This window comes from Micropterus dolomieu, linkage group LG05 (genome assembly GCF_021292245.1).
Source record: "Micropterus dolomieu isolate WLL.071019.BEF.003 ecotype Adirondacks linkage group LG05, ASM2129224v1, whole genome shotgun sequence".
Lineage (NCBI taxonomy): Eukaryota > Metazoa > Chordata > Actinopteri > Centrarchiformes > Centrarchidae > Micropterus > Micropterus dolomieu.
This window is the reverse complement of record NC_060154.1, coordinates 8,082,308-8,103,299: the sequence shown is the minus strand read 5'-3', so window position 1 is coordinate 8,103,299 and position 20,992 is coordinate 8,082,308. Positions and strand designations below refer to the sequence as shown.

Here is a 20,992-nt window from a genome sequence, read left to right as displayed (position 1 = left end):
CAACACTGATACATCAACTTGGTAATGAATTTGTTTTAATCCCTGATGGACTAACACCCCCTCTTTCCATTATTTCAAACTCATCTTCCTTTCTGTCCCTGTCCTCTTGCCCTTGCATTTCACTCTTATTTCCCCTCTTTCATCATTTTTGCATCTCTACATCTCTCCACTTGTCCTCCATTAGCAGATTTTTCTTTCCTATTCCCAGTTACATAACATGTGATAGTCATTCCTGTCCATTTATGAGGACAACTCTCTTTATTAGCCAGTGTGAAGCACTGTGTTATGCTCTCTCTTTAATCATTTCATCTGAAAGAGAATTCAGATGACACTCTGTATCAAAAACTTTACTTTGACACATTTCTTCTGTGGCTGAGCAATCTTCTAAAAATGTCATTATATAAAATATTTTCTTTCATATTTAGAATTATATTAACATCAGAATCAGAATTTTAAAATGTGTTATGTTTTCTGCACATCTCCTGCATATCTCTAACAAATTAAAACTAATTCTCCCCATTTCCCTACAGCTCTATCTCACATCTTCATATCCTCTATTGTTTAACAGCTATACTGTACAAAACATGCAGCTGACAAGCTTTTGCTCGTGTCTTTGTTTCACTTTAGCCCACTCTCCTCTCTTCATCCTTGTTCTCTCTGTCATCATCAGTTATGCAACAAGTATTGGAGACACTCGTTGCCAGGAAGTGGAGTGATGCCATATGTAGGTGGTAAGAGCCCGTGTGGGTGAAACTGTCCATCCACGCTCATAGAGTGTCAGACTTACAAGTTCTACAAACAGTTACAGCGAACATGAGCAGCTCTCCCAGAGCTAGATGCGAGAAAACAAGGTTCTCAGCTGTGATATAATGGAAAGAACAAGCCAGGAGCTGAACCAGTGCCAAAGAAATGAAAGCTAACTGTGGATTTGAGACTGTGCTGTAACACTGATTTAAAACGATGATACCTAAGCCCCAAATTAAATTATCCTTTTTTTAGAGAAACTAAACTTAATTTCATGTACTTTTCGTTTCTCTGGGCCTGGGTCACTGTGGCACAAGGTAAAGTAAGGTAACCCAGTGGAGACCTGGGTTCAACTCCCCACTGTGAACCATCCACCATTGTGTCCCTGAGCAAGACACTTAACCCCTCGTTGCTCCAGAGGCGTGCGACCTCTGACATATAAAGCAGCTGTAAGTCGCATTGGATAAAATCGTCAGCTAAATGAATTAATGTAAATATGTAAATGTAACCCAGACTTCTTCCCACATCTTCAAGATCTTCTTGGGGGATCCCAAAATGTTCCCAGGCCAGATGGGATATGTACACTCTCCAGATATGTACACTGCTTCTCAGCTGGTCGTGTTCAGAAATCTTCTTGATTAGATGCCTAAACCTTAACTGCCTCCTTTCAACACAAAGGAGCAGCAGCACTTCTACAAGACCCCCACCCAACCTGTGACTCCTAATCCAGGAGTTCTGTTCCAGTTCAGTTCTGTTGGTGTGATGTACAGAGATGACCCCACATGGTTAGACTGACATTATAATTTCAAATGTACAGTATTGTAGCTGTGCTTACACCACAGAACTCATGTGGTTAATACTGCTATTTTATGGAGTGCGGGAATCGATGGGCCAGTTTTGTAACCACTGAATGATTCATTTTCCAGAAACCAGATTATTTTAGATTGAACTCTTAAGCTGATGATACGCAGAGCAACTTTTCGAGCAATTGTGCAGGGTAACGTTGCCGTCAATGGTAATGCGTAAAGATTACTACCGTAATCCCCTTACCCCACCACTCCACCACCCTGCCCGCACCTAGCAAGACTGCCCAGTAACATTGCTCAAAAAGTTGCCCCATGTATCATCAGCTTTAGTTGTGCAAAAATAACATGACATGGAGGCAAATATTGGCCAGTTGCAAGAGTAACCTCCGTGGGGAGCTGATCAGGATGATGTTAAAGTTAAAGCTGTATCAAAATGAATCAACAATGCTAGACATTAGGCTATTTTTCTACAAAACAATACCATACAATTTTTTGTTGGTTCTTCTTCTTTTCACTTAGTTGTCACTTCTTCAACAACTGGCATGTATTTTAAAATATATTCAGTCAAGTAAGAAAGGACTTTATGATCTCATCATACAGAGTATGTTGAGGAATATTAATTCTATAAATAGTTTTGCTTTGACATAGCATTACTGGCATTATCAGATGAAACCTTCTTCTTTCCATCAATGCTCATGTCCTGGATAACATAATACGTTGCACACAACTTGTGCGTTTTCTGGAAACTTCCCCATCTCTTAATTATCTGTCTTACCATGGTCACTCTCTGTCCCAGATCGTCCCCAGTACCTCCGTCTCCTTTCAGGAGTGTGAGTGTGCCTCTCAATCACCGCAGCAATGAATCGAGTATTACTGACTGAAAGTGAAGAGAACAAACATCAACACAAAGCCCCTGTTTAGTAATTAAATACTCGCAGTGTCACAAGTCCTAGACAAAAACAAATAAAACACTAATTACTTTCATCGTTAGTATTCAAACCCTGTATTCAAATGTTCTGTGGCATTAAAGATAATGTTGTTTATGTCAATGAGATATCAAACCCTACTTACTGATTCCTCTGTCCTCATGGCTGTCTTCATCCCTCTCATCTCTTTCATTATCCAGGTTGGACATTCTCACTGACATTTCTGGAGCAGCAGGGAGGTAAAGGAGAAAGGAATAAGAAAAATGCCAAGAAGAGACAGATGCTATTACGAAATATTACAAGCACTGATATGTACACAGGGTTCTTTATCCAAGACCAGTTAGTTTTAGATTGAGTTGATATCTCTACAGGGTTTACAGTTGATATTCCTTTTAGCTCTTTAGCCGAGATAATAAGCTGTGTACAGTGTTAGCCAGAAGAAAGGCTAGTTTTTGTGTGTGTGCATAGATATACAAGGGTTCAGTTTGTAGAAAAGTGGGGCTACACATGCTGTACTTCAAGCTACTTTTATTCTTTCTTTTGACCGTGTGTGTGTGTGTTGCTGGTACAATCTGCAGCTGCAGAAGAGACAGTACAAACCTCCTGACACACATTGAGTGTAGCGACTTTATGAGCCAATTCCTCAGGCTAATGATTGTGATAACGTAGCCACACTTTCCACCATCCATTCCAAGTTGTTTACCAAACTATCAGCCTGAAAGTGTCCTGGACTCAAGAGTTTTAATGAGGTTGTAATCTTGTTTGATGTTTTTGTCAATAACGCTGAGTAATTACACAAATCATGCAGCAGCAGCTGCTGCCACATGATGCTAATGTCAGCTGTTTAGCTCCAGCAGCACTGCTTGTTAATCATGCTACTTTAAAACTTTGTTTCTTCCTTTGATATTTAAAAAATGCCAGTGTGAAGGTTAATACAATCAACTGCAGTACCAAACTTATTTCCATTGTTGCTAGTTTTTTCGGCCCTTCAGGCCAACCAGTGGGTATATAAGATACAGAAAGATAAACTACAAATTATTCTGTGGTTTTACTTTGTTTATGGTCCCTCTATTGCACAGAAATGTATTATTGACAAAATAACTGTAATAATTTTCTTAAATTTCACTGACCTTTAAGTTGAAAGGTTTCACTTATAAATGTGTATTTGTGAGACAGAGTTCATCCATCAGTCCTACCCTGTGCTGCCAGTGGTGACATGTGCTGGTGTGAACGCCTGTGGATCTGGTGTCTGTATGCATACACAGCCAACACCAACACCATGATGCATCCCATAATGCCCCCGGCGACTGGACCCACAGGGGCACTCTTGATCATGTTCAGAGATGCCACCTCTTCATCTGTGGTAGAAAGAGAGAAGAAGAAAGAATAGGCAGAAGGTTGTTTAAAGACGTTACAAAGGATGTCAGATGGCTCAAGAAATGACAATTCAGCAAGCCAATATGAAACAGCTTGGGCTCAGATCCTAACTCATGCTGTGATGCAGAGATGTTTTCTACTTCGCATCTATTCTCTGTGAGTGAAATACCAAAAAATAAAAATAAAAATGAGAACAGAACCAAAGAAAAATAACCAAGGAACAGAAAAGTTTCAGTCAATCATAAATATTGGTTGATCTACAAATAACATTTCTGCTGTCCCAAAGATCCTAGAAATAATTACACTTTTTACTTTGTATCATTTTACTATTTTTTCACTTCTTTGTATCTTGTATAGTAACTGAATTTATAAATCAAAATATTTACACACACACACACACACACACATACATACACACACATATATCTATCTATCTATCTATATCTATCTATCTATCCACACACACACACACACACATACACACACATATATCTATCTATCTATCTATCTATATCTATCTATCCACACACACACACACACACACATATTGGAAGAACATATGGGAGAAAGAGGCATCCCACAACACCAATGCTCAGTGGCTAGTGGATCTAAGACCAGAACAAGATCCATTACAACGGCAGACAAGCAAGAAAGAGTGGCAAGTATGAATAGCTGGACAGCACCAGGCCCTGTCATGATCCACACCTACTGGCTGAAGAAACTAACTGCACTCCATGAACGCCTGGCAGAACAAATGCTTGTTCTGCAAACTGCTGGTGGATGGGACCCACTCAGAATGGTTAACCCAAGGACAGACAGTCCTGATCATGAAGGATCCCCAGGAGCGAACAATCCCATCCAACTATCGGCCAATAACTTGCTCAGAAGGGAATGGGCAGACCAATCCGTGCACCGCCTGGATTGACAACAAGAAAGCCTACGACTCAATGCCACATACATGTAAATGCTCCATATTTATATAGCGCCTTTCTAGTCTTTTTGAAAGCGCTTTTACACTACATCTGCATTCACCAATCACTCACATTTATACACTGAGCCTAAGTGCTCAAACAGAACACACACATTCATACACTGGCGGAACCAGTATCTTCAGTATCTTGCCCAAGGACACTTCGACATACAGCCTGGAGGAGCTGGGGATTGAATCGCCGACCTTCCGATTAACGGGCAACATCTCTACCTCCTGAGCCCGGATACTGGAATGCTTGGAAATGTACAAAATCAACAGGACACTAATAACCTTCATCAAGAACTCAATGGGGCTGTGGAAAACAAGTCTGGAAGCCAACTCAAAGCCAATTGTACAAGTCACCATCAAGTGTAGCATATACCAAGGTGATGCACTATCCCCCTGCTGCTGTTCTGCATAGGCCTGAACCCCCTCAGCCAGATCATCACAAAGACTGGCTACGGTTACCGGTTCCAAAGTGGAACAACCATCAGTCACCTCCTCTACATGGATGACATCAAGCTGTATGCCAGAAATGAGCGAGACCTCGACTCACTGATCCACACTACCTGGATCTACAGCAATGACATTGGAATGTCGTTCGGACTGGACAAGTGTGGTCGCATGGTATCAAAAAGAGGGAAAATGATCAGAACCGAGGGGGTTGAACTACCAGAAGGCCACATTGTAGATGTTCAGGACAGCTACAAATACCTTGGGGTGCCGCAGGCTAACGGAAACCATGAAGAGGCAACAAGGAAGTCCGCCACAGCCCAATACCTGCAGTGGCTGGAAAAGGCTGCACTAAAGGACAGCACAGAAGCACTAATCATGGCAGCACAAGAACAGGAACTCAGTACAAGATCAATAGAGGCTGGAGTCTACCACACCAGGCAGGACTGTGCAAGGATGCCCCTGAGTCAGTACAGCACATAACAGCAGGGTGTAAGATGCAGGCAGGAAGTGCGTACATGGAACGCCATAACCAGGTAGCTGGCATAGTGTACAGGAACATCTGCCATGAGTATGGGCTGGAAGTTCCAAGGTCAAAATGGAAGACAGCTCCTAAGGTAGTTGAGAATGACCGAGCTAAGATCCTGTGGGACTTCAAGATCCAGACAGACAAACTGGTAATAGCTAACCAACCAGACATCGTGTTGATCGACAAACAGCAGAAGAAGGCAGTAGTGATAGATGATGGTAATTGGAGCACTGGGGGCTGTGACCCCCAAACTGGGAGAGTGGCTACAGCAGATTCCAGGTAAAACATCAGATGTCTCTGTCCAGAAGAGTGCAGTCCTAGGAACAGCTAAGATACTGCGCAGAACCCTCAAACTCCCAGGTCTCTGGTAGAAGACCCGAGCTTGAGGATGACATAACACCCCGCAAGGGGTGAGAGGGGGATTTTTTATATATATTAAAAAAATTCTCCTCTCACCCTCCATAGATAGATAGATAGATGGATAGATAGATGTAGAGCTTGATTTATATCCACATTTAACTCACCAAGGAGTCCCAGGCCATCTGCATAGGGACTCTTTGCGCCAACGATTCCCCCAAAACACTCCTTCTGCAGGGCACAGTATGGCTTGTCGAGATGAGTCTTACCATCACTGTCCACCATGCACCACTCACAGTCCAACACGCCAAAACAGTCACTGAAACAGAGCCCAGAATATAGAGATCAAAACAGATTGTTGAAGAGCAAACACTTAAAAATACTCAGGAAAGAAAGTAAATGTACCTACATTTAGTCTATTCATTTTAGTGAAATCTGACAGGAATTCAGCAATGTATTATAAATATATATAGACAAAGGCGGTGATTTTAAAAGCTTGTTATTTCTTTCACAGTGCATTACAGTAGGTTCTCTAGTTTTAATTCTATAGTAACGTACAATTTAAAATTTGAGCACATTAGAAAAGGGACACTCTTCTCACTTCCCATTTATTACCACTGGGAGGCACTGTGCAACATTCTTATTAGTTGGCCATCTAACTATTTTAAGTACATCCTATGCCTCATGGTATATAGGGCTGTAAGAGTAGGTTGGTATATACATCATACATGGATTGGGATATTTATTAAACCTGCTAATGTGTGCAGTTTAAAGTGTATACCTGCTAGTGTATCTCTGGCTACAGCGAGTGTTGATACACTGGGGCAGAGTATCATGCAGACTTGGATCAATCACATTCAGACTGACTGGCTCCTGATGCACTTCACAGCTAGGGTTTCTGTACAACAAACACACATGGTGAAAATACAGTAAGGTGCAGATCCAGCTGACGACATCCGTCCAAATCCTACAGTGAAACATAATTACACTTACAAATACAGCAAATTTGACATAAAAAGAAGAATCCATTGAAGGAAAGCCTCCAGCATGTCAATTTATGCAGAGCAACTCAACAAAGGACAAACATCAATGCTGCTTGACACAAAACAGAAGAAAAACTGACAGTGAAAAATGATAATTGCATGTCTTCCTGAAATAAAGGAATTGGCATTTGAAACACTGATGTGATGTCAAAGACTGCTGATAGTTGATGAAAGAAGATGGGTGAAACAAGAGAGAGAGAGAGAGAGAGAGAGATGTGTGAGAGAGACAGGACCAGGACTGAAAGGACAAAAGAGACAGTGACAGAGAAAGAAGTGTGGAAAATCCCACAAACTTTTACAAAGCTCCTAAAATGCAGGACACGTCCATGTCCACAATTCAAATGATATTAACAGGAATATCAGTGTTTCCTCTAGGACCCACCCCCCCATGAAATGAAATGTTTTCCAATGAAAAATATGTAATTTCACATCATATTGGGCCATTATTTTCTCCATATCTCTGAACAAATAGTTGTAAAAGCTAGAGCTGATATTAAATAAACAACACCCAAATATCAGTCTACTGGAGGAACTACAACCTTTAGATCTGGAGAAAGTAATTTGGTTGGTTCTGTTGCTCCACAGTGATTTTACAGTGATGGCACAGCATGTTTAGCGCATCAACCCCTAAGCCTTTACGCAGGAAAACCCTGTTAATATTACCTCAGAATCATTATAGATAGGACTGTTCATGTTTGCCTTTTGTGTCTTCATTTTACAGCTTCTGACATTTATCTGTAGACATTAATATAAAAAACAGGCAAAATGAGAAACCTCCTCCCTTCTGAGGTGCATTTTATTTGCACATTAAAATACAAAAAGAAACGTCTCCTCATTAGCTTAAAAGGACTAGTTTGCATTACTAATTAGCTTTACTAAGCTCAGCTCCTCCAGTCACCTCCATCCTTTCTTTCTCTTTCTTTCTATCTCTTCTCCAAAACCACTTTTTCAGACTGAAAAATAATTTGATCAGTCTGTACAGGACAGAGCTGCAGGCTACGTCAGTTTAGTCTAAGTTTGTACCTGATGTTCTCAACATTGGACAAGTAGGCAGTAATAAAATACACCTTCCAGTTACATTCTATAAATCGAGCTAATGTTAAGTTACATAGGAGCTATGTAGCTGCTGTAGAAACTTTCCTGCTCAGCTGCGCAGTCTGAAGGGGAGGGGGGATGTTAGCTAACTTAGCGCTAACTGGCTTCACTTTTCCAGCAGGTGGGAAACAACAGACTTTTCTTGTTCTTGAGAAGCTAACACAATGTAACAGACGCCGCACATTTACTGCAGAATATTTTCCTCAGCTCACATTCACCGTCACTTTCTGCCGCTCGGACAATCAAACACTCGCTACGCACCTCCCGATTCAGAGTTACGCTGCTCTTATAACAGCATCTGTCACTTATGTTCTGCATAGAACGAGGAGAAGAAGCGAGCTGAGCACTGAGTGCTGCCGTGCTCGCACAGTGTGCGAGTGGAAACATTTGTAGCGCATAGTTTAATGATTGTGAGAAATTTTATTAGTGGTGGCCGTGATTCAGCAGCGGCACACAATAGAGGAAACACTGAATATGAAAGGGACTTGGAAATCTGTGAATTTGCAAATGCTACTACCAGGCAAATCTGACACTGTATGAAAAGTGCAAACACTACTGACAATAAGTTTTGAAAAGTTTATTTTATATCCGAGATACCATATACTGAGCAAGTGATGCTGCTGCTTTGTAATGACAAAAAAAGGATACAACAAATCTATATTTGTATATTTTAAATGCTGTACAATGCAATCTGGCCTTTAGCATGCTAACTTTTTGCATTCATAATTATAGCAAAATATTAACAGGACATGCAAGTGCTTTCACGTGAATGTTAGTTAAACAGTTAAACAGAGGACCCCTTTTTATTTGTTTTAACATCTCATTCTATGGAGACAAAATCTGTCTGGGTTGACTGACAGCTCTATCACTGCAACATGGCATGATATACACACCAAGATTGATAAATTATGGCATTGCTGTTTATATTTAGATAACAAGCTTAGTCTATTTTCCATTTCACAAAGAGTTTGAAACAATTTAATTTAAAATCCTACTAGTACAAACTATGTTTTTTTCTGACTTCTCTTATTATTTACACTAATTGTATGCAATATGACCCTTCATGCTAAGCTACACTTAGTATAATTCACAAGCAATGTAGAATTCATCAATATAAATGTAAAGAAGGGGGCAATGTGGCTCAGACATGTCTTGCACTGACCTGTTTTCAGCATTGGTGAGGTTGCCAGTACACTCATTGACCTCCAGGGGGCACTCACATGGACATTCACATTCATTTTGCTCCATTCTGAAAAACACAGTTACATGTTGAGTGAGAAACATTCTCGTCATAGTTCACTGTAATGTTATATTGTGAACATTTTATTTGCCTTTTGGTCAAGTAATAACTATTTTTACACATCCATCCTCATTTGTGATGTTTCATTAGCTGAGCTTCTGTTTGATTATGGTGCAATTGTATACACAATTCACAAAATCTATACTGACCCTGCTGCAGAATTATACGATCAGATCTGGAAATTTACTAAAGGCGAGATGTTTGTCTTGTGATCTTGTTGAACAAGCATGCATAACATCAAATCTATTCTTAAATAATTTACAAGAGGATCATCTTATGTTAGCAGCACTCCAAAGTGCCTGACAGTTACAACAGTGAATCCCTCATGAGTGTGTGCATAAAGGAGAAACCTGTGGCAGTTGAGACAGAGCCGGTCCACAGTGCTGCAGGCGCAGAACGCCAGGGAGTCACACGTCTCGTTGACGATACCAGCAAAGGCGTTTGTGCCGGGGATTCGGGTCAGGCGGTACTTGGAACAATGGCTACCATGGACCAGGTTGGTTAGGTCACCCTAAAACAGAGACATATCATCAACATGTCATCCCACTGGATATCTGTTTAAGAAACATATTTTAAAGAACTTTATAGCCAATCTAGTTTATCAAAAAACAAGAAAATAAAATAAAAAGTTTAGAACTCTTCACAATTGCCTATAATTAATTAAAAAAAAAAAAACAGAATTGACAAACAGAGAACATAAACATTCATTAAAACTAACTAGTAGAGCGACATGTTAGATGAAATGTAACAACAATGTAATAACTTTAAAGCAGTAGAACTTAAACTGGGATAATATTCTCTCAGAATTTCTAATTACACTGTAATGTAACACACTGTAGTTTTGATAGAATTATAGTATCCAGGAAGACTTAAAGGTTGCAACACCAATAATCACCACAAGGAAGCAGTGTTATACTACCACATATTGCTTATAAATGCCTGGAGGATTGTATTTGTGTCCTGTCTGAATCGGTGTTCCTGTGCAGTCATTCATGCGTCCAGTTAGCTCATGTTTTTCTGACATACCATTATGCTGGTGTTGAACTTGTAGAAGCGCTGCACCGTGCGGTCACTGAAGCTGTTACACAGGTTTTTCTTGACAAAGTTTGGATGGTTCAGGATGTCATTAGCCACCAGCGGCTCCTGCCATCAAAAAGACAGGACGACAAAATGAGAAATTAAAGAAAAATAAGCATGGAAGGAAGGAAGCTCATGGTGATCATTAAAGGGTATATTTATGGTTTGCTATGCAAATGTTTGTCGTAACCTACAATGACATCATTCTGCATTTATCTCATATTAGTACTTTTCTGAAAATACTGATACACATTTGGCACCGGTTAAAGTCATATTTATTATAAACTTTACTCTTAACGTTGTTATTATGGATTTTTTTATTTTATTTGTATAATAATAGGTCCTTTACCTTGTGTGTGATGTGCTGTTGTTCTGCAGGGGCATGACCTTTGGGGTCAATGAGAGTGGGGTGAGCTACAAGGTACCCTCTGTCCTCCATTATGAAGCACCTACAATGTACACACAAATTATGCAATTCATTGAGGGTTGAAGACAAAGGGTTGGTTAGGACCAAGAAAATACATGTACACTTACATTAGTCATACCAGTTCTCATTCATCAATTATTGACCACTTTTTTATACATCCCTCTTTTCTCCTAGTGCTTAATTTAACTTCAGCCTGCATAATACAGCTCCATTCTACTTCCCTCTACTCCTTTTTAGCAGTATCTGGCTACTGCTTCTCTCTACTCCACACCCCCTTTGGGCTAATCCTGTTTTATATGGCTACTGAACACCAACAGAAAGAGCATGGAGGAAGTGGAGGGGGGTGATGGGATGGGACTTGGAGAGGAGGGGGTGGAAGAAAAAGGATAAAGGGGAAAAAAACAAAAAAGGGAAACATAAAAGCTGAAGAATGAATGTAGGACTGAGACAGCAGCAACGTCACATCTCCAGCAGGAATGCCATCATAATCAGCTTATCTCTTCTTCCCTTTCATTTTTCTTCATCTCTCTGCAAATTTAATTTTCGCTCAGTAAAACATAAGTTTAGCCACCCTCCAAATAAATTCTGGGATAAAGGCAAAAGAAGAAAAGATATGCATGAAGAACAGAAGATTAAAAAAAGAAGACAATTCAGCCAACCATTTCAATCTATCCTCTTCCTACCTGATCTTGTTGCCCTTGTCCTGGTTGCAGATGGGCAGCAGGTCCAGCAGGACCTTATAGAAGTAGCGTAGAGTGAAGTCTATACCCATCACTGCAATTGCATAACCAGGGGCCATCTGAGAGCTAATGACAGAGAAGCAGACAGAGAGAGAAAATGAAAAGAGCACAAAAAACATCACAAAAGATATTTTAATATACTTTTTAAATGATGTGGAAAATGTTAAACTGTTCTGGTAAATTGTTTGCTGTGATTGTGTGTTAACACTGTATGCTGACAGAAGTAATTATCAGTTACATCGTACAGTCCTTAGTTCACACCTCTACTGACCTTTAGGATAATGTAAATGTTTACACTCCAGCTAAAAGATAATTCCATTCTTCTCTTCAAACCGGTGTTTACACACACTAGACTGTGCAATGTTATGCTCACTGAGCCCGTCATCAACACACTAATCCTAGCTTATCAAACACACAGATACTGAATGTTTATGTGTATACTCAAATTTGCATGGACCATACTGCTATGGTGGTTGCATTTGGAGCTCACACAACTAGAGGGATAAACACTTTAATCTTGGCCACAATTACAGGCTTCTTAAAGCCTCCAACTCAAAGAGGCTGTGTCCAAAACATCTATAAAAATTGGCCGAAGCACTGGGGTGGAACATTTCACTTCAGGGCTCAATGAGGTGGTTGGAATAGAGTGGCTTGCTTGGGGGGCCCCTTTGGAAGAGCAGATACTTGAAGATAACTGTGACTGGACCCCAGACCATTTGGTTGAGGGATATTATGTCACTCACTACGCAGCTCTAAAGCAAAAATGGTCAACTAATCTCCTACAAATTATCTCTGGTCTTCAGAGACAGTGCGCTCTGCTGAAACAACTTCCGGGCTGAGAGCCTAACAGCCCACACTGATGTCTTGGCTTATAAGAACAGCGAATCTGTTTATGAGCAATATCTAATACGGATAGCTGATCATTTTATTGCCATTATGTAAAAATTCACACAAATTTGTTAAGTGTGAAATGCTTAAACCTGCAATAACTCTTCTTAATTTTTTTTGTGCCACTTTTGGGCAGTGGAAACAACACATCACCAGAAGTTAAACAGCTGCTTATTTACACATCCAGCAGACACAGAGCAACATTGTCATTCATTTGAAATTGTGTTTCTGACCACCTGGCAAACACAAGTCCAATATTCACTCTCTTTTAGATTTTGTGGTCTCTACCTGCTTCTGAGGGAAATATCTGGTTCGTTAACTGCTCCACTGTGTTCACCAGCTAGTCGCTAGTAGTTGTGTTTTTAGAGCCTTTATGCTGAAAACAGCTGCCTCTTTATGAGAGCGGTTGGAGTGAATGAAAACAGTAATGTTTTGAGCCAGACAGCGAAACAAAGAGTTCAATCTCAAATACAGGATGACGACACATACGTTGTTTCCTTCTTTCCTTAGATTTTCTTGAATTAGCTGCTTCATCCTTACATAACAAGTCTAAGTGGAACTGGACCACAATCAGAAAAGCTGTCTCCTAATGAGGTTTGCCGTATTTACGTCCTGTTTCACTTTTCTTTTAAAACCACTGAAATGTAACGTTGTGACTTGCTAAAACAGTGTACAACAGTAAAGTTTGCCAACAACCTAACATTAGCCAGAATAAGCTACTGGTCATATGAAACCAAGTAAACCTGTAGCAGCAAAAGAATAGAGAAAGTATTGAATTGAGAAAGGCTGAGTTTTACTGCTAGTGACTACAACTTTTCATTTGTAAGATGGAGATTATGTTATTTCTTCTTTAAAAAGTTACACAGTCTCTAGTCTTTAAAATTAGCATTTTTATTCTGCAGCTACTTATTCAGCAAGACACTTCATTTGTATGAGCTGATTTCCTCTGGCGCAGTAAAAAATGAGATGTCAGAGAGGGTTTACTATGGTAAAAAAAAATACATCTTACCTGGAAGCATGGATGGTGTGGCTAATGGTGACAACATAGCCCGCCCCACCCACATCCAGGTACGGTCCAGTGAAGGTGATGAGGCCGGGGTTAGCCACAGCATGCTGGTACCTACACAATACATTACACAGGCAGAAGGTTATTTTGACAGTCTTCATTTTTCCTTGCTAACAAAGTAAATTAAATATGACAGGAATTCTTGCTCTCAGCTTTATCTGATTAATCTAAATACTATTTCAGAGTATATACAGGAATCTTGAAGTAAAATTCAATACCTTTTTAAGACTTTTTCAACATATTTTAAGACTGCCGCGCTACTTTGAGCTGTAACCGATTAAATCAGCCACACTTTTTGAGTTTTTAAAAGGAATTTAAATATATTTATAACATATTTATTGCCTATAGGTCATCAGGTTGGTACGCCAACTAAAAATTGAGGCATTCACCAACTTTCTCAGTTGCCTATAACAGCCTGTATGGACCAACAGTTTTCTTTGTGAAGGACTGGTCAGATTTGATGAGAAAAGCAACGGTCTTACATAAGATATGACGTTTATGTACGCAACATTACAGCAAATCATGTGAAACACAGTGTGATTTTGTTTTTTAGTTGATTTAAACTAGATAATGTGAGCTTGCCTGCAATGATATGTGTGATAACCTTCATTGACCACTTGATCAATACAACAAAATTCAAATAGGCCAGGAGGGAACAAAGATGAAGAGAATAAACTGAGTGATGAATGACGTAAGTAGTTTAAGCGGTGTAGCACATGCACAACCTGGAGGAGGAACTAGTCTAAATGACTGTATCAGTATAATATTATAACATTAAATTAAAAGTATATTGTTAATGTAATAGTAAACTTTAAGTTTGATATTAATATATTCATTATGTTACTATATTCAATATAATTTCATATAATAGTATATAACTTACCACTAGTATAATATTAATTCAAATTACAGCTGTTTCAGTTTGGGGTTGTTTTTTATTCATTAACTTTGTGCAAGAAAAATGCTCTAGGCTACGTGATAGTCTCCAACCTCGATTTTGATCAGGCTACTAACTCATCAATAATCATAACCGTTTATGCAGAACAATGAGTTCAGCATTGATGATGAGTTTGTTGCAGCACGCTCTATCCAGGCTGTGATTGATCTGTTCACAAAAAGTGACACTGACGAGAGCATCGACTTTATGAAAACTTGAATGTGTTTTAATAGGCATAAAAGGCACCGATTTAGCTAAATAGCCAGCTAACGTTAGCCAAACCCACACGCTCCTTGAATTTTTCCTGTTGTCTTCTGTCTTACCGATTCCGCTGCTGGCGGCGCATCTCGCTCTTGTTTTTCAGGAACGGGGCTGTTCAGGTGGCCACAGAGCGACCGGCCAACCGGGTTAATCCCGTTACTCCTGAGCGCCACTCCGACTATGTTTTGGACGATTATCACTGAGGGTCCGGCGGGGTGGGAGATTACGGTCGGTAGTTCGTAAATCTTTTTCCGGGTCGCACGGATCTATTTTTTGGAGCGTTTAAGAGTGAAATAGGCGCACGGAAGATCCCTGCGCCTAACGTTACAGAAACGATTCACACAGTCGCCACTCACTGCCTGTCTAGTATTTTTGGCTATGCATTATAAATAAATACGTTCACCTACACTTTTAGCTAACAAACTTTTGGACAAACAGGATTTTCACATTGAAAAAAATATCTTCAAAATTTAATACAAAATTTTATATGTCAAGAGCTGAATATACCAACAAAAAGCTGTTAGAAAAAGCTGTTGATTACTCTGTGTATACATTTGTTTCAGTAAAGTAGTAAAAAAATAAAAAAGGTTGAAACTCAGGATTGACATTTGCACAACACTTGCAACTGTCAATTGGCTGAACTGTAAAAGTGGCACTATAAATGTCATCTTTTAATGGATACCACAAAAAAGCCTTGTGCATACTGACACAGCTCTACACAATGTGTTGATAAATATCCCAACTAGAAAAACCCAAAATTGCCAGAATAATACAACATGACAAAAAACTTTTTTGAAACACTGTGTGTTAAAATCTTTTCATGCTCATTCCCTTTAACTACCCTAAGACTCACACACATCTTCACTCCTGTGTCCCCCTTCACACCGTCCAAAGTAAGCCTCACCATTGTCTGCGGGTCGGGTCGAAGGCTTTGTCCATCAGTGATCCTGGGTAAATCCGGAGCACCCCACTAGGCGTTGCTATGTAACGACGCACAATGTAGCAGTTGAGGCTACTCATTTCCATTAGTGTCATCCACTCATCCGTGACATGACTGGTCGCCATAACTTCGTTCCTGACAGAAGACTGCAGAGGGGAAAGGATGAAGGAACAGAGGGAGACAGAGAGAGAAGAGGGACAGTGAAGGTGGAAAGAATGGTGAATGAGATAGAAAATGAAGGAGGAGGTAAACAAGGAGGGGAGAAAAAAGTTCAGGAAGGAGTAGAACAGTTTATCTGGTGTAGGCCTGAAAGAGTTGGCAAAACTTTTGGGCAAGTTTGCCTCCAGTTTAACCACAAACAAAATTAAAATTAAAAAGTAACACCTGCAAATTTAAACACACCTAAAGTTGAAATGTTGTACACTAAATTGTACTGTATTGCTGCTAAAGATAATGATACATGTTTTATTTAAGATCTACTGTGATAATAATTAAGAAATCACACAAATCAAGGCTCAGACAACCGGTATTTAGGAATAACTGGGACTCCATTAGGCCTAAAGCCCTGAAAAACACCCTGTAAAATCGCATCTCAGTACTATTTTCAAAGACACTTTGAAAGGGGTGATGGGTCACTGGAGGGGGGCCTTTAAGACTAGCCTGGGAATCAGAGTCGGGACTGGGGCTTAGAGTTCAAACTCTAAACCCCTACTCCCACCAGGACAGGAATGCACACAGACTGCCAAACCATGTGGGGGTTTGTCCTCTTTTGAAAGGTGCAGAGCTTCATTTAAAATGTTGATTCTTAGCTGTATTGTAAGTAAATGAAAATGTGCCTACCAGACATTTTAAGAAATAGAATAAAAGCTTTATTAATTAAGTACTTCTAAACACTTTAACTATCTTGGGGCCCATTAAAATGTGAATATTCGCAAATGTCTGTAATCGGACCGCAGGCCTGGCTATATGCCATGTGTTGGTCAGGTAAACAAGATTAACCTTGTGTGTGCTGGTCTCAGCCGTGAGTTGCATCTGTGTTCCCATGCTTGTGTACCTTGAGGCCTGGGTTGGCTATGAGCCTGGTGTTATCACTCAGGTAGGCGGTGTAGTGCTCCACCATGCGCTTTGTTTCTGGCTGACTGAGGTGCTCGTAGGGAGAGGAGAAACTGCCAGCTGCCAACATCACAGTGGGGGACTCTGGGAAAGAGAATGGGGAAAAGGGACAGTCAGAGATGCTAATCAATCTTTTAGAGCTGATTATGGATAAAAATAAAGTTTGTAGACTCGTATATTAGTCCAGTGCTGTTGATTTGATGCTTTTCCTTACCAACTGTGGCAAGCTGTTTGAAGTGCAGGCACGAACTGGGCTGTCCCAGCAGGTCTAAACGATGGTACAGTAGCTTGGAGCTAGGAGCTGTGTTCAGGTTCTTCAGCTGCTTCACTGGGATCTCAGGCTGCACATACACGATGCACAGGATGAATGATGTGTCCTGAACCTAGAAGACAAGGCAGGGGTTGGAGGATGAAGCTGATGATTTTAAATATTTTTGTTATTGTCAACATTCCTGACTTTCCTAACCTGTCTATGGCTTTCACCCTTCCCATTCATTCTACTTCAAACTAACACATATCTCTGTACCATGCAGAGCTAGTCTGGTCCTAAATTCTGAGATTTTGTTGTTAAATCATGCAAAGTGTCAAACAGTATTACAAATTTCAGAAAGACCCAGCAGCTTCAAAAAACCTTGTAATTCTGGTTACAAGTATAAAAATTAACAATAGCATATACTCATAAAGGAGCCCCTGGATATTATTTGTCTTATGTTTAGGTCTGGCACCTAGTCACCACAGCAAAGTCCTTGTACGTGTAAAAACTACATGGCAATAAAGCACTTTCTGATTCTGATTACAAAAGGAGAGAATTGCATGGGAAACAAAGACTTCTAAATTTTCTTTCTTTCTAGGCCAATTTACCATTTTGTCTGGCTCTGGAGAGTTCATTTTTGAAAAAACAGAGACAGCTGCCAAACTCATGGCAAAGGTGACGTGTTTGAACTCTTGTGCCTATGTGAAAAAAACAAAATGTCAAAAGCTTTTAAAAAAGGCTAAAAGCGAAATGTCTAAATTAAGTGTGATATTTTTTCGCCTGCCAAAATCTAAATGTCAGAAAGCAAAAAGACTCAGTACAGCGTGACGTTATAGCTGTTCTGTTGCCATTTGTTCCTAAAACATGACACTTCTGGGCCTGAGAGGAAAAGCAGATTCAAGGGAGAGACAGTTTCTGGGTGTGGAAGCACTTTTTATTACACAGACTAATTTAAGGTGGCGAAGGTTTAGTGGAGACATAAAGGCTGGGAGCATCAATCTCCATACTGCTTTTAGACAGCAGTACAGTAGTGATAAAGAGCTATAGACAGAAATTGAAGATAGAGAGACAGTATATGAGATAGTTATTCTCCCACCATCACAATGGCCCATTGGCCCAGATCCAAAGATCATTTGTCTCTGCTCTGACTGAATGAGTAGGTGCTTGTTCTACTTTAAATATACAATCCTTTTGCTCACATTTACTTAAGACAACTGGTATTCAAATGCAGAAAAAAATAACTGCCAGTTAATAATATCTGTCTTCACCTGTGTTAATTTACAATTATTCCCTGGCAACTAAATATTGTATTCTTCTGCTTAATTGAACTGATTTTTGTTCTTTGGGGAAATTATTAGAAACACATGATGCTATGTGTACTATATGGACTTGAAGTATGTATACACTTAGTTTGCGTATTTGTGGGTGTATACAAGTGTAAAAACAGTGAGCAGAAAGTTCATTGTTCAGTCCAGGCTGAAGGCAAAGTGCAGGACAGTTAAGTTAAATGTCTCCAGTGAACACACCTCCTTGGTCTCTACAAGGTCTACCATGTTACACCTACCAGTTTCCAGGCGTAGCTGACGTTGTAAGCGTCTTTGCTGTTGTCCCTGAGTCTGTTGGTGTGCCAGGACAGAGACGAGTTGACTGGCACGGCAATGACCTGACTGCCCAGAGGGAGGCTGCCAGAAATACACAGTATTAAAACAGCATAAAGCATACTTAAAATTTGTTATGTGTGTATCCATGGCTGGAGGAATTTTTAAAAGGCTTTTAAAGCTGAAATAAACTTAAAAAAAATTTACCCAAGGATGTTCTGTCGGACAGCAGGGAATGCTGGGATATTCTCGTAGTGGATAATGTCAGTGTGCAGGGGAGGCTCTGTCATCAGGTAGGGCCGTGTCAGTGATGGATGCATCAGGGTGTAACCTGGGAAATCAGACAAGTTGCGACAGTAACATCATTAATTAGTGCCTATTCATACTAAAACAAAAACAACATTCAAAGACCAAAACTAAATCTGCATACAGCATTAAAACATCTATTATGGGCCTGCAGGGAATTTTGTGGTTTTGCCCACATTATGCTTAGCTTCACCCAAAAAACAATGGAGGGCGGTTGCTGTATCACACTCTATACTTAGATTAGGCAGCATATAGTCCTTATAATATAAAGCTGTTGATGCTACAATGCTGCAGCACAAAGCAAAGTGGATGCTCATTTAAATACTGCGCTCTATCCAAAATCTTTAATTCCCCTGAGAAGGACAACAGCATCTAACTTTCAAACTATTCGAAAGACGCTCGGTAGGAAACAATACTCTGGGGGTTCTAATGAGTGTACTGCTGTGATAGACACAGCTCTTAACAGCAGCAGTAATCATTTTGGGAGGGCCAAAAAGCACTGAAGATACTGGACTGGAAGCCCATCTGTTTTAAAAGAAGTAAATAAACAAAATATTGTGTTTTTCTTACGCAGTTCGATTACACTGTACATTTGACAAAGGGAGTGTGTCAGTTTATCAGAGAAGCAGCATGTGTGGTATCTCACACTCTTTAAGAAGAATTGACCCCCTGTATTAGACAAGGCATCTCTGTCCACATACGGCAAACTGCAGTACACACAGAGAGGGCCGGAACATTTATTTAAATTATACATAAATCTATCCATGATCCAGTTTAGGCACAGGCTTGCTTAATTCTGATCAGCCTCTTATATTAAAAATAATACAAAATATTTCCAATTTACTGATGTTATTGCTATTCTTGTTAGTTTCAGGCCCAGAACCCTCTTGTCAGTGTTGCATTTTCCTAATTGTATTTACCTGCCCTGTAATTGGCAGCAGACGATTTGAGTGAGTTTAATGGGACTCATTCGTCAATGTGTTTCGAGTTGCTGCACTAATAAGCTATAATTTGATGGCATATTTATTAGAATAACAAACATTTTGGAAGAGGGAAAAAAGAGACATTGTATAGCAGATGAGCAACACAGCTGCAAAAATTAACTTGCAATAATTAGGTTTAATACAGTCTATAGTTTAATAGTGAAAAGGTGCTGATGCTGAACACTTATTTAAACCATCCACATGAGTAAATGTCAGTTAGTCTGCCTAGATTTCATCTTTTGCTCCACTGTATTTCACCTCATCTCTCTCCTCCCTCACACCCTACTAAATATTTCCCCACTCCTCTACCTGTCATGCAACCTTTCATTTCAACCATGTCTTGTTCCAGCTTGTTTTAATCATCCCTTCTTCTTGCCTCCTATTAGCATGACCCCAAAAACATACACACTTCACCTATACTCACATTTTTCAATTAAACTCTCACTCTAAATGATACTACCTATGTTTTAACAGTAAATGCAATAAAAACTCAGTTTAAGTTTCTCACAATTTTTTTAATTTTATTTCAGTTTCCATCTTTAGTTGTTAATTTTCAAAAAGTAATATTGCAGCCAATATTACTTAGTATAAGTAAGGGGAACCAATCTGTAGCTATAGTGCCATCTAGCAAAACCCCTCTGACCTACAAAACACAACTTACCTGCTGTACAGCACCAGTGGTTTAGTCCTGACCCCCTCAGCTACGCCAAAACAAACCAAGACCGGACATGAGCACTACCGCCCTGGACTGTGGCAACGCACTGAGGCATGGCTCAACAGAGAATGAAATGCCAAAGAAGTGC

At 39.9% G+C, this 20,992-nt stretch overlaps 1 protein-coding gene across 3 annotated transcripts in view; it reads right to left on the bottom strand.

Annotated features, from left to right (window-relative positions):
• The window catches only part of cachd1 (cache domain containing 1), a 101,332-nt gene that overhangs the window by 7,101 nt on the left and 73,239 nt on the right, over positions 1–20,992 (bottom strand). For all 3 annotated transcript variants that reach the window (XM_046049801.1, XM_046049802.1, XM_046049803.1), the window contains 16 exons: positions 19,108–19,231; positions 18,867–18,984; positions 17,264–17,432; positions 16,991–17,133; positions 15,901–16,082; positions 13,742–13,852; positions 11,788–11,910; positions 11,027–11,126; positions 10,627–10,743; positions 9,951–10,111; positions 9,463–9,549; positions 6,944–7,060; positions 6,330–6,481; positions 3,673–3,834; positions 2,622–2,699; positions 2,326–2,427 (listed from right to left, as the gene is read on the bottom strand). In XM_046049801.1, coding sequence (XP_045905757.1) covers positions 2,326–2,427; positions 2,622–2,699; positions 3,673–3,834; positions 6,330–6,481; positions 6,944–7,060; positions 9,463–9,549; positions 9,951–10,111; positions 10,627–10,743; positions 11,027–11,126; positions 11,788–11,910; positions 13,742–13,852; positions 15,901–16,082; positions 16,991–17,133; positions 17,264–17,432; positions 18,867–18,984; positions 19,108–19,231 — 2,046 coding nt within the window. The remainder of the gene's footprint in view (positions 1–2,325; positions 2,428–2,621; positions 2,700–3,672; positions 3,835–6,329; positions 6,482–6,943; positions 7,061–9,462; positions 9,550–9,950; positions 10,112–10,626; positions 10,744–11,026; positions 11,127–11,787; positions 11,911–13,741; positions 13,853–15,900; positions 16,083–16,990; positions 17,134–17,263; positions 17,433–18,866; positions 18,985–19,107; positions 19,232–20,992) is intronic.